General features: G+C 42.6%; 1 protein-coding gene across 7 annotated transcripts in view; it reads left to right on the top strand.

The window, feature by feature from the left end:
• mybpc1 (myosin binding protein C1) overlaps nt 1-13,178 on the top strand; it is a 28,229-nt gene that overhangs the window by 8,695 nt on the left and 6,356 nt on the right. For 3 of the 7 annotated variants that reach the window (XM_030113071.1, XM_030113069.1, XM_030113066.1), the window contains 20 exons: nt 481-528; nt 1,745-1,786; nt 2,255-2,296; nt 2,960-3,070; nt 3,241-3,389; nt 3,590-3,707; nt 3,796-3,847; nt 4,493-4,549; nt 5,267-5,275; nt 7,636-7,802; nt 7,887-8,019; nt 10,130-10,138; nt 10,350-10,474; nt 10,564-10,669; nt 10,880-11,046; nt 11,502-11,667; nt 11,772-11,878; nt 11,957-12,093; nt 12,209-12,368; nt 12,455-12,748. In XM_030113071.1, the coding sequence (XP_029968931.1) occupies nt 481-528; nt 1,745-1,786; nt 2,255-2,296; nt 2,960-3,070; nt 3,241-3,389; nt 3,590-3,707; nt 3,796-3,847; nt 4,493-4,549; nt 5,267-5,275; nt 7,636-7,802; nt 7,887-8,019; nt 10,130-10,138; nt 10,350-10,474; nt 10,564-10,669; nt 10,880-11,046; nt 11,502-11,667; nt 11,772-11,878; nt 11,957-12,093; nt 12,209-12,368; nt 12,455-12,748 (2,199 nt within the window). The remainder of the gene's footprint in view (nt 1-480; nt 529-1,744; nt 1,787-2,254; nt 2,297-2,959; nt 3,071-3,240; nt 3,390-3,589; nt 3,708-3,795; nt 3,848-4,492; nt 4,550-5,266; nt 5,276-7,635; nt 7,803-7,886; nt 8,020-10,129; nt 10,139-10,349; nt 10,475-10,563; nt 10,670-10,879; nt 11,047-11,501; nt 11,668-11,771; nt 11,879-11,956; nt 12,094-12,208; nt 12,369-12,454; nt 12,749-13,178) is intronic. The other 4 variants (XM_030113070.1, XM_030113067.1, XM_030113068.1 and 1 more) reach the window with 3 other exon arrangements.

Below are 13,178 nucleotides of genomic sequence, written 5' to 3'. Positions count from 1 at the left end.
AGTGTGAGCTGAATTTTCACAAAGTAGAGAGAAGATCGTGCGAACGGCTTCCTGAGGCTCGTCCGAGTTTCCTTTGCTTTGTCATGAGCGAGCTTTGAGCCTGAATTTCACATGATGCACCTCTGTTTGTACGTGCACCGTGGTGCTTAGAGCGCTTGTGTGTGTGTTTTTTTTTTTTTTTTTTGTTATGGCGAGCTTAGAGCCTTGCAGCAACGGGTGCAAAGTGTTGTCTGCACATTGTGTGATCTCTCAGACATCCAGTAGTCAGGATTCTTTGTCAGAGGTCACAAGTGAAATATTCTGTCCATGTTTTGGTTGTTTTTCTGTCCATGATCTGCATGTCAGGATCGGTTCAAAGTCTTGTTTCCCGCATGTGGTCAGACCGCCTCGATGGTCGTCTGTGACTTGTTGGCCTGGACTTGATGTTTTTAGGGTTTTCTTGATGAGTGGGTCTATTTGTGAATGACACTTTTATTCCAGATGATGATAAAGCTGGAGCCACGACTCCATCCCCAACACCTCAACCAGGTTGGTACCCAAAACAGCACTTATCATCTCATTCTAAGTTCTTCTATCCACACCCAGTGAGGACGAATCAAATAACTGAAATCAAAACACGTTCAGTCTGCCAGTGACCCTATTAGCTGGTTAAGTATTTTGGGGTTAGTTTTATTGCTTCTCTTGGCAGGGTTTGTAAATTCTAATTTACTGCTGTGTAATGTTCAAGATGATGGTTTGTGCTTTCAGTCTTGTTTATCGACAAGAGAAAGCTCATGCACGGTCACCTCAGCATTTACAGATAAGATCAGATCTGTAAATGTACGCATACACGTGGCAAATGTGTGACTTCAACCGAATACCGCAGACTGTCATGCACGTCAAGCCTTATTTCCGGATTGAAAATAAAGGATGTGAGCATGACTTTTCACATACATATTTGAATAAATACATGTATGTTTAATGTGTATCTATACAATTTGTGCAAAAACTAAGAATATTTGTGTTTGGTAAAGGAAGGATTTGTTGTAACAATGCTTCTTTCAATAAATCTGATCCATTTGGAAGCCCGTTTTTTTCCCTTTTAAATGCTGCTGCGTTTGTGGGACGAGTATAGGTTGAAGTCATGATAAATTCCTCATCTTATTTATTTATTTTTTTGCTGGTGACTCTAATTTGGATGAATTCAAAAAGAATTTAACAAACAGGAGCCTCAGAAGCATGTGGCAGAGGCTTCTCAGCCGTATAAACAGACAAGAAGCATTGCTGCAACAAGGAAATAATCTTCCAAAACGCAAAATTCCTTTATATTAATGAAAGTGCACATTGAAATCTGTTGTTTCTGTCTCCAAGAAGAGATCAGTGACCCTCAGATAATGACTGAAGCCTACAAATTTACATTATAATGCAGACTTGATGCACCTACTCTGTTTCTGAATTCACAATCGTCTGTCAGGATTACATGTGATGATTGAATTAACGTAAAAAAAGTCATAGCAATATCTAAAAAAAAAAAGAAATCTTCAACTAAAAGCAACTTCCATTTAAATTGAGGCACCCAGTACTCCTCTATACATGAACACATAGACTTCAAGGATAATAAATAACAGATCAGTTTTGGGAAAATCCATTAATTTAAAGTAAAAAGTGGAGCCATTTCCCAACTTTTACAACAATATTCATCACAATTCCCAAGCAGGACAGCTCATCCTGATTATTTTAACTATAACTGTGCTTTTTTCCACAGAAGATGCCAATTCAACCAAGAAACTCTCAGTTGATCTTCCTAGTAAGACCCCTCTGTTAAATCCTAGCACCATCCTTAGGTCTTCCGATTGAGCTGGTAGTTTATATCAGAATATCTGAATGTTGGAAACATGTTGGAGACATGTTTACTTCTCCATTTTTTGGTGTGTGTTTTGGATTTAGCTTTAAAGCTGAAGAAAACTGCCACTTTAAATAAGTCCTTACTAACACATTAATAGATATTTTTCAGTGCACTCAGAATGCGGATCCCTGCTAATTCTTTTTTTCGTTCACATAAATGACCATTTATTCAGTTTTCTAATCACATCATTCTGGCATTTCACGTTAAAAGTTAAAAAAGCTGTCTTTTTCCATCACAATCCTTGGTTCACTGTTTGTGAGCCCTTAACTGCTTGCTGTTCTCTCACTCTGTCAGTGTGTGTGTCTGCTTCAGTGGACTTTACAGTACTATTTTTCACAATATGCTGTAAATTTCTCTGTCTTTGTTTAGATGATAGCGTCCCTGTGCCAGCCATGGGGAGAAAAGACTCAGGTAATAAAGTGGTAGTTCAAGAGGAGGCTCTTTAATTCCAATCCTTACATGTACCCCAGGAGGAATTTCACCGTGGTTATGATGTGCAACATGAAAAAGATTATTTTCTGGGAAAGTTAGCGCCTCTCCTCTTACAGAGAACATGGCTTCACTTTCCAGAAAGTTCTTTTCATTTGCAACAAACTAAAATGTTGAAAAAGAGCAGTGAAGGTCCGTCAGTGGTGACTGTGCATAAGATGTGAACCCAGACATCCAGCAGATCTGGATTAACTGTCAGCGGTGTGATGCATCGATAAGACCTCTGGGATTGTACAGAAGACAGCAGCATCCAGAGAAAGGAAGAGTCCACTGTGAAAGTTGCTTCGTATCTGCAGGATTTTCTTTTCTTGTCGCTTCACATTGTCGCTTTCACGCTTTCCATGTTGCAAAGAGCTGCGATTCTGCTGCTGTGTGAGGTGTGAGTGAGTGCTGGAAGTGAGGAAACGTGTCAAAACTGTGCGTCTTGAAGTCGTTCTGTCTGTGTGTGTAACCCTGGTAAACGCACAATGCCCAGATCAGAAGTGAAAGGTGGGTGACGGAACTCCTCACGGGGTTAGTTTACTGGACAGCGTGAGCAGACGGAAGCAGTTTAGTTTGAAGTCTTTCTCTGTCCTGACTGGCCAGTGTGGTCTCTGGGAGAGGGGCAGCCCCCGGAGGACCTGGACAAGCCCATCGACACCCCGCCTCTGTCCACCCTGCTGATCGAGAAACCTCAGAGTAGGACCATTCAAGTGGGTGAGTGGAAAGGGAGAGCGTCATAAAACAGCTCCAGAAGACTTCTGGCCAGAACACAGACATATTTCCATCATTTTTGTGATTTTTGCTATTCTATTGTTTGTTTTAAAGGGATTTTCACGTGTCATAATGACATTTTTACCTCGTCTAATTCATTTTCGTGTTCAAAGGTGGAGACGTCACCTTCATTGCCAAAGTCGAGGCCAAAGATCTTCTCCGCAAACCCACCGTCAAGTGGTTCAAAGGGAAATGGATGGATCTGGCCAGCAAGACAGGGAAGCACCTGCAGCTCAAAGAGACCTTCGACCGAGCAACTAAGGTATTGTCCTTCTCCAACCAGCCCGAGCTCTTTCAGGAAATCCAAGGAGAGGGCATTGGGAGACTTTAACTTTAACATCTGTCCAACAAGGAAGAAGTTATGTGCTCCTCGCCTAGGTTAAAAATGTTGCATTCATCTTCAGTCCCCATCAGGTAAACAGGGATTTCTCTCAAAAATGAGCTGTTTGGTTCTCCTGATAGATCCACACGTTTGAGATGCTCATCATTAAAGCCAAAGATAACTACGCTGGAAACTACAGGTGCGAGGTCACCTACAAAGACAAGTTTGACAGCTGCTCCTTCGACCTGGAGGTTCAAGGTTTGTCGCGACGATGGAGCGCTCCACATTCAGCTTCCGGAGCAGAAACGGCAACACCGCTAATCCCACTCTGCTGTGTGTTTCACAGAATCTGGACAGGGCTCACAGAATATTGATATTCGATCCGCTTTCAAGAGAAGGTAAAACAAAAAAACAAAAAAAAAAAAAAAGAGCTTAAAGAAACAACAAGGTGTTAGATTCTGAAATCTATGTTTCAATATAATAAGACCTCTGATTAATTATTTATACTCATGAAATTCCTTGAAATGTGAAGAAAAGAACATGTGCAGCCCCTCGAGGCACAACAAAGAACATTTCTTCTTACTGAATGGCATAAGTGTGACAAGATGGTTGTAAAGATGTCATTAACCTTCCATCAAGGTAATTACAAACCAACCAGTCGAGTCGATGTGTAATTTAAGGCCAACTCTTGCCCTTGAAATCTCCCTCCAAACAATGTATCTGGAAAGCAATGCAAAGCGTCCTGGTCCCATTGCACTATCACAATGCCGCTGCTCACAAACGTTGCAGAAACATTGTGGCGATACTGCCTGGGACCGCTCTCGATGGTTTTATCTCACTTTCACACAAACCGCCTTGTTTCAATGCAAGAAAGACGAAAAGTGGTTTCTGTGTAAACGCCAATCGTGAGTTAGCCCGGAGCTAATCCACCGATTGCCATCAGAGCCTCTGCTTTGCGTTGCCCTTTTAAGCATTGTTTTCTAGTGCCTGTCTCTCTTTCAGCTCTGATTAAATCTCCATTAATCTCTCCTTCTTAACAACAGCAGTGAAGGACAAGAAGATGCAGGGGAGCTTGACTTTAGTGGGCTTCTTAAACATAGGTGAGAATCACGTCCCGTCCTCCAGCCCATTTTGTCCCCTTCAGTATATTTAGGCCCCTTTTCTATGTGGATGTGCTTTTATTTTGTCCCCCACCTTTTTTCACATCCTTTGTAAGTTTGATTTGTTTCAGTCTTCTGTCGGCTGATGCCCATTTACAAGGCAGTACAGCGTTTAACCCATCAATACCCAGAACCACACAGCTCTCCCTTTAGAGACAGACGCAGCATTAACCCGTCTGTTAACTGACTGTATACTGTATATGCCAGGGCTTCAGTTTCCATGTTCTCCCCAGTTGCACCACTAAAGCAAAGAAATGTTTGTCCCCAGAAGTAAACATCAATGATCTGTCAGAGTAAAAGATAGGACAGATAAGGACAATCCAAATCAAGCTCCGAAATATGCATTAGAATTTTTTAAACAGGACAGGAATAATTGGAATAACTGAAACAAAACAAGAAAAAAACATTTAAAGATAAAGGGGAGCAGAGTCAGATGAAGAGTTGGTGATGATATAAAGCTATTACTGGTATGAAGTGACACTAAACAGCAGATAAAAATGGACCTGCATCCATTACCAACAACCAGATTTAGAAGTTATCTCAGGTTTTGATGGGTTAAATGCGAGTACAAAAAAAAAACCTAGTCAGTGACACTGTTCACCGGTAAAATTATCCATTTATTTTGGGCTTGTCTCTTCTTCTCCCCTACATATTCAGAAATCAAAGGTTAGTAGAAAGAAAACCGTAGGTTTTAAAACGATTAGACCTTACTGCGGGTGAGTACTGTAATCCTGTAGCGACCCCAGCATGTCCTGTAGCTCTAGGAACTGGACGAGCAAGAGTGTTGGCCTACTGTAGTGCGGTAACACTTCATTTGAAGGCAGCATTCCGGGGAGCTCCGCCGGCAATCAGCCCTGATGGAAATGGGCCTCGCCCCATCGGGTGGTGGAGGAGCGCCATTTTGGATCATTGCTGATGTGCCCGCGGGCCACGGAGAAATGATGCCGTAAAATAGTGTTATCACTACATTGTCGTTTATTTCAACGTAGAAATACAAGGCAATCACACGCCGTGTTTATTTTGGCCTTCTGTAATAATCGCCTGAAAATAAACAGATGAGATACATAGGCAGAGAATGGAATAATGTTTTACGCCGTGACACTATTCACCTCCCGCCTTTCGGACATTTATGGAAAATGTCTGTGAAAGAAAGGGCTGACTGAATGAATCTGGACTAACGAACACACTCATACCCGGGACGACGTGCTGAACTAACCTGGATCTTATGGAGCTAACATCTCCGCCTTCAAAAAAAAACACTTTCATCTTCTAACATCTGTGAAGTGATCACTCAAACCAACAACCAACAAAGGGATGGGCTATTTTATCAGAGCTGCAAAAACATGATAAGAGCTTCAAGTATCACTTGTTTGGTTGTCTGCATGCTGCACATCAACACATTTTAGCTCTGCAACATCGTTTAGGATCACAAGGTGTTGAAGGAGCCAGCACTGATCTGTCAAACGTTAAAAAAAAAAAAAAAACCCTCTTGACTATGGATCCATGACTGCTTCTGTGTGCCGTTTGAATCCTGATAAACAGAAACCTGTTTCATCCCCGGCTCCCTGCCCTGCAGGAGGAACCAGACCAATGCTCCTCCTCCTCCATCATCCCTCTGTGCATGCCACAAACCGTTAAAAAGCCATTCTACAGTCATTATTCTGCATCTTAAGCAACACCAGTCTAATTTGACCATCAGCAGTCATCCAGAAACTGTCTCTCACCACTGAGCGTCTGACAACATGAACACCAAGTTTCCAAACTCACACCTTAACATGAAATTCACATGACAGAAAATACACCGATAGAGGAGCTACTATGAGCTACAAGACCTTATTACACTGTGTGAGAATAATTTCGCCTTGATTTCACCAATCAGGTACAGATTGTTGGTGTGCATGGATGACAGACAAGATGTAGTACATACTATATATATGCTGTGCCTGGTAGCATTTCTGGCCCTATAATTTGAAGGTAGGGACGCAATACTTCAAAAAGGAAGAAAAACAAGGCTGCGCTATACAAAATGATCAACGTGTTTATGTTTCTGTGGCTCAATCCTTTTCACGTCGAAAAAAATCATACTGAATGGCAGGATTATTATGTTCCCAAATTTAATCTCTGTTTATGTTAGACAGGCAGCGTTGGTGTATTTCAGCCAGATACGGCACAACACCATGATTAAGTGTGTTTAGTCATTAAATGTGGAAACATGGACGAGATTTGCCAGTAAAGACAGAAATGTTACCATGGAGAGCAGGCGAGGAAGTGAGTACCTCTGCTGTCCACCTCACAGAACATCAGCAGGTTTCTGCCACACCATTTCATATCCAGTTGGCGTCCCTTACTTCCCGACGCATTTCAAAATAAAAGGCAGTCGTGTTAGCCGCTTGTGATAGTGATCGCTCCAGTGTGGGAGTTGTAAGCACTTCGTTTGCAAGGTTTGTTGAGTCAACAGTTATCTTTGTTTCATGATTACACTTATTTGAATTGGCATTAACCAGCCCTAGATTACATCACATTCATCAAAAATTAAATGATAGTTTGAACCCTGAATTCCTGACCACATAGAGTCTGAAAAATGGCTTCCTCCCCAGCCCCCCAAGTGGCAACTCAATGTCAGCACCAATAGATACTGACAATTATCTTCAAAATAGCTGAGCTTGCAGTCAAAACTGATTTATAAGATGCAGCTTTTCTTAAACTTTTAAGATTGTTAAAGCACACTCTGTTGCTTCTGAGCAAAGAGAAGAACACCTGTGCTGTGCATTAATAGTGCATCTATGTTAACACGTGGCTTCAGAGGAGACAGCACTCAGGCAGAGAGCTCGGCATGCCCATCCCTTTGTGTGACGTGTCTTGAGGAACACCGCGGGGCAATAGCTCAGCCCCGCTAAGAGAAAATACATCTGATGTGAAAGTTGAAAAAAAAAAAATTTGAGGGTGAGCGCTTCCTCAGGACACGTTGCGAACGCCAGCGATTGATTCAGGTGCTCACAAACTTCCCTCGTACCCGGCGCCACTAGGGAGCCCAAGCAGCAGGACGAGGGCCCCGAAGTGGACGTCTGGGAGATCCTGAAGAAAGCCAGGCCAGATGAGTACGAGAAGATCGCCTTTATGTACGGCATCACGGACTTGAGAGGCCTGCTGAGACGGATGAAAAAGATTCCCAAAGAGGAGAAGAAGAGCGAAGGTAGAGGAGAATCTGGATATGACGACATGACATGTTTGTGGTCGTGAAGGAAAATGCTTTGATTCCATTTTGTCACTTTTAAAGCATTTGCAAAGAAACTGGAACCGGCGTATCAGGCGGACAAAGGCGGAAAGATCCGGCTGGTGGTGGACCTGGCCGACCCCACCGTGGAGCTGAAGTGGTACAAGAACGGACAAGAGATCAGACCCACGCCCAAGTATGTGACGGCCTTCTCCTCACCGGTCACCTCTCTGTCTTCTCAGCTTCAACTGTACAAACAAAAGGCATTTTTACCTTTAAAAAATGCTTTGGATTTGTAGCAGTGTCTCTACTTTCCAAGTTCTCTAGCTTATCGTCGTCACCTCTCAACAGCACAATGGTTCACGTGCGCGCTACAGTCCAGGCCTCACACGTGCACTTCAACACTTCAACACCATTACTTTAGACAGAAACGTTGCCTAATACTATATTGACAAAGTCATTTGTGGTCAATAAAAACAATTTCTTCAGTGTTGTTGTCTTTAAAAGAACAGTGTTAATTTAGCTGATTCCAATCATTGACCCAGTAATAATCAGGATTCATGCACAATTTATGCCATTTAATGATGATTAACGTCCTTTTTCTTTTATATTTGAATTCTCTCACTTTAGCAAAGAATACATAGTGCATGGAAATTATATTAATCATAATTAATCATCATTCAGTCTTTTCCTACATGTATATTGTGTTTAATTTTCTTGTAGAAATCTGCAAATAAATACATTTTTGCTCTGTTGTACATCCCGAATACAAAGAAAATTTAATGTGAGTTTGTCAAAAACAGAAGTTCATTTTTAAATTACCACTAAAACAAATTTGAAAACCCTTAATCGAAGATAAAATAAAGAATCTTCATTGATTTGATTGTTTAATAAAAATTAACCAATCTTGCCATGGCATTTTAATGACATTAGGAAAGACAGTTACCTTCCCAAGTAGCTAGTTACTTGTCAAGTCCAGTAACTAATGTCCAGTAAGTAGTGAAAAGAATAATAATTAGTAAGTAATTTTCTGTAACTTCTACAACACTGGTGGTGTTATTTTTTGATCGTCATGATCACCACTTGCTCTTTCATTCAGTCCGCTGCACTGTGAACCATTGCCAGCTGACATCCGGCGAACAAATAACCGTCTCTCGACTCTAATGTGGCTCCGATCAGCTTTCACACAGTCTCACACACTCTCGCAGGATCTCCACAAACTCACTGGGTCGTGACAGTAAACGGCCCCGGAGCTACATTTGGGTGTATGGTGTCGCCTCCTGAATTGACATTAACTTGTGTATATGTCCTCCTCCATACAGGAAAAAGGTGGTACCTCCTTCACAGGTCTTTAACCAAGTCTGGCTTTGAAACCGATTCAGTCGTTGATAACTCTCTGTTGGGCTTAACAACTTTAGAATTATAGTTTCACTTAAAGATGAAAAGATAAGGAAAGTTATATTTTTGAAAGGTTTGAATAACATCAGTAGCTTTACTGACAAATTAATGGGAAAATGCTAAATATTCTTGGAAAATGGAAAACTAATGTAATTAAACAGATCTGTGTTGATCTGTAATGTGAGCATGGAGGCATAAAAAAGCTTGTTTAATTTAGCCGCAGTGTCTCTGCACCTAAATTTAAAAAAAAAAATGCTAAAAAGAGATTCTGCATTCATCCGGTGGTGAAGTTTGACTTAAAATAAATGCTTAGCAGCCAGTTGGTGTTTTGATTGGCTGGTGTTTGTCCTGTCCGTTTAAAAAGGTGATAATGTGCAGTTAATTTCTGCTTTTTTAGGCTCCCTCCAACAACTTAATCCAGGTTTTAAGTAATCTAAATGAAATCTCTGTCAAACAGTAAACATACACAGTTCCCTTCAAAAGCATTTTAAATCTACAGTTTCAAATTTGGGCGTCTTTGCTTTAAATTCAATAGGACTTTTGTCAATTCCCAAAGATGCTTCCTACTGGAATTGATTTGGCTCAAGTTTATTTTTTTCACTGGTATTTCACCTACTGATTCTGTTCAAAGCCACCTGAAGTTAAAGCCATCTGGGAGGATATTGCTGTTTTCTGGTTTTGGTCTCCTGTGGTCATTCTCTCCGGGACCGCGCGGTCCGAAGACTTCTCTCTATAAAAAGTCTCTCTCTCCCCTCCAGCCCTTCTGTCCTTGTTGTAACACTGTTGCCGACCCCTCCAGGCATGAAGTCTCTCTGTCTTTGTGTATGTCCGTCTCTCCGTCTGTTATAACCACTTGCCGTACACCCTCCGTGCTCCGGCCCCGCTCTGGCTCTGCTGCCCACCTTAAGTAATCGGAAGTAAGTCCATCCGTCCGGTCGATTCTCCCTTCTCCACTTGTCTCAGTTCTGGTGTGAGCCTGTTCCCTCTATGTGTAGCCAAAGCATGATAATGACACTTTGCACTCTGTTTCATATTTCATTATGAGCTTCTTAAAGACTGCTGCAAAAATTGTAAATTGCCATTTTATTACGGAGCCCAGCAAGGTAACTAAAGGATTGTTTTTTTTAGGTATATTTTTGAGCACAAGGGCACACAGCGGATTATGGTCATCAACAACTGCTCCATGAACGACGACGCAGCCTATTCAGTGGCGGCAGGAGATGAGAAATGCACCACCGAGCTGTTTGTCAAAGGTATCGATCTCCATCTCACTGCTCAGCTCTTCAAAACGAGATCCGGAAGATGCCATTCTTCAGTTACGCACTGCGCTGTTCTCCTACAGAGTTACCAGTCAAGATCGTTAAAGAGCTTGAGGCTGTGAAGACCACGGTGAACGAGAGGATCGAGCTGGAGTGTGAGGTGTCGGAGGAAGGCGCTCAGGTCAAATGGTAAGACTTCGGAGGCATGCAGATGATTTAGGTCTCTGCTGGGATCATAGTCATCAATCTGGCCCAAACATCCGCTCTCAAGAAAGTCAAACTCGGGTTAATATTGCCAATATTTGACACGCTATGAGGCCAATAAGCAGAAAAAATGATCACATTCTGCTCTTCCTCACTACTGATTCCACTCCCGCGTGTATCTGTGTTCTTGTGCAGGATGAAGAACGGTGTTGAAGTGCCAACAGGAGTCCGGTCAAGATACCGAGTGAAGGCCGAGGGAACCAAACACTACTTGGTGATTGACGACGCCTCCAGAGAGGACACTGGAACTTACTCCATCATGGCCACCGGTGGCACGTCCGAGGCTCACGTTCAGGTTGACTGTAAGTTCTGACTTCTCCTTCTGGAGAAAGAATCTTTGTTTTTTTTTTTAATCTTAGAGGTTTACAGGTTTGAATCCTACAGCTGACAAGTTATCCCTGTGGGTCCTTGAGCATGACCTTTGACCCCCAGTCAGAGTATTTTTTGTACTTTTTAAAGGGGTTGTGGTCAGCCATAATGCTCACAGTGACTGTAGAGAGACTAAGTTACTCTGAGAACACACTCTTTTCTGCTCTTGCTATTTCTGGAACAGCTGTGAACACAAACTGAAGACGCCTTCTAACAGATTATGCCAGCTAAAAATAGTCGTTAAGCATTGTACTCCCTAGGTTTTTCCAATTTTTGTTGTAACCTGAATGTTAAACATATTAAAGAACTCCTTGGTAAGTTTCCACAGCAAGTTTTTTGTCTCCTTTGCGCCCTTTTTAAAAATTCTTTCTTTATTTTCTACCGTTAGTGAAACCCCTGAAGATATACCAGGACCTGCAGGATATGAAGGTGCTGTTGGGTCAGCCCATCAAACTGCACTGTGAGATCTACCCCGGGAACGTCCCGGGCCGTTGGTACAGGAACGGACAGCTGATCCAGCCCAACGACCGCATGAACATCATACACAGAAACAAGTAGGACAAAAAAAACTACAACAACACTAAACATTAAAGCTATCTGACTCTCTTTTTGAAGTACACACAACCGCTAAGCTACTTTTCTGTTGTTTTTTTAAAAGGGTCCATCGGCTTGAAATACTGACCAGCACCCTTCACGATGCAGGAGATTACACTTTTGTACCCGAGGGATACTCGCAGAGCCTGTCTGCTAAAATCCACATCATCGGTGAGCTTCAGTGAATTTAAAGCGATCCAATTTTTTTTTTTTTCTCAACATTTTCAACATCTTGTGTGTTTTTTGCAGATCCTCCAAGGGTACACCTGGACAGCTTGAACTTCCCAGACAACACCGTCACAATCGTAGCTGGAAACAAACTTCGCTTGGAGATTCCCATCAGTGGAGAACCAGCACCCAGGGTCGTCTGGATGAAGGGCGAAAGGGTGAGGCTCTGTCAGAAAATGACTGGATCCCTTTATGACCACTCAGTCTGCGATTCCTTTGGATACCAACTTCCATTTTATTAACCTTTGAATCTGTTTGTCTTTTTCTTCTCAGGTGATTCTGGACTCAGGGCATCGTGTTCGAGCTGAAACCTACGGTGACCAGACGAGCCTCACAATTGACATCACAGAGCGGGAAGACACAGGCAACTACAAGATCGTGCTGCAAAATGAGGCTGGCGAGGCTTCAGCCAGTGTCAAAATCAAGGTTGTTGGTAAGAGAACACAAAAACCTCGAATAAAACGTCAAATAGACAAATGTTTTGGGAGTCATTCACCAGAGAGAGCCTGTTTTCTGCAGACATTCCCGACGCTCCCGATGCTCCGCTGGTCACACAAGTGGGTGGTGACTGGTGCGCTATGCAGTGGGAACCCCCAAAATATGATGGCGGCTCACCAATATTAGGATATTTCATTGAGAGGAAAAAGAAACAGAGCTCCAGATGGATGAGACTGAACTTTGACCTGATTAAAGAAACAACATTTGAACCCAAGAAGATGATTGAAGGAGTGCCGTATGAAGTCAGGATCTTTGCCGTCAATGCAATTGGTGTGTCCAAGCCCAGTGAGCCATCTAAAGCCTTCACTCCCCTCGGTGAGTATCCCCTCGATGTCGTCTCGGCAGTTTCGCCTTCGACCCGAGGCTCTTCAAGAATGATACACTCACTTAATCTAACAACAGGTGTTTATCTCAAGTGCCACAATAATGGAGAAACTTTCAAAGAGTGGGCTCGTGATCGTGCGTGTGATCTGCCCTTGGTACCCCAGCGACACAGCTGTTCCCCCCTTTACGCCCTCCATTCGAAGCATTCTGACTGTGACCTCCACTGGACACGCAAGAGCTTTAGAGGATATTAAATATGTCTTTATAATGGCTGCCAAATCATCTCCGGATTAGAGGTTTAGGAGATCAGGTCTGTCAGGGGGTTCAATGGGAGTTAAATGTGATTCACAATACAAGAATAGACGGCAAGAGCAGGGACTAATGAGATCTGACAGCGAGACTGATAGCATACCAGGCGAAA

Source organism: Salarias fasciatus, chromosome 17 (genome assembly GCF_902148845.1).
Source record: "Salarias fasciatus chromosome 17, fSalaFa1.1, whole genome shotgun sequence".
In the NCBI taxonomy this organism is placed as follows: Eukaryota; Metazoa; Chordata; class Actinopteri; order Blenniiformes; family Blenniidae; genus Salarias; species Salarias fasciatus.
This window is presented reverse-complemented; position numbering and strand designations above follow the sequence as displayed.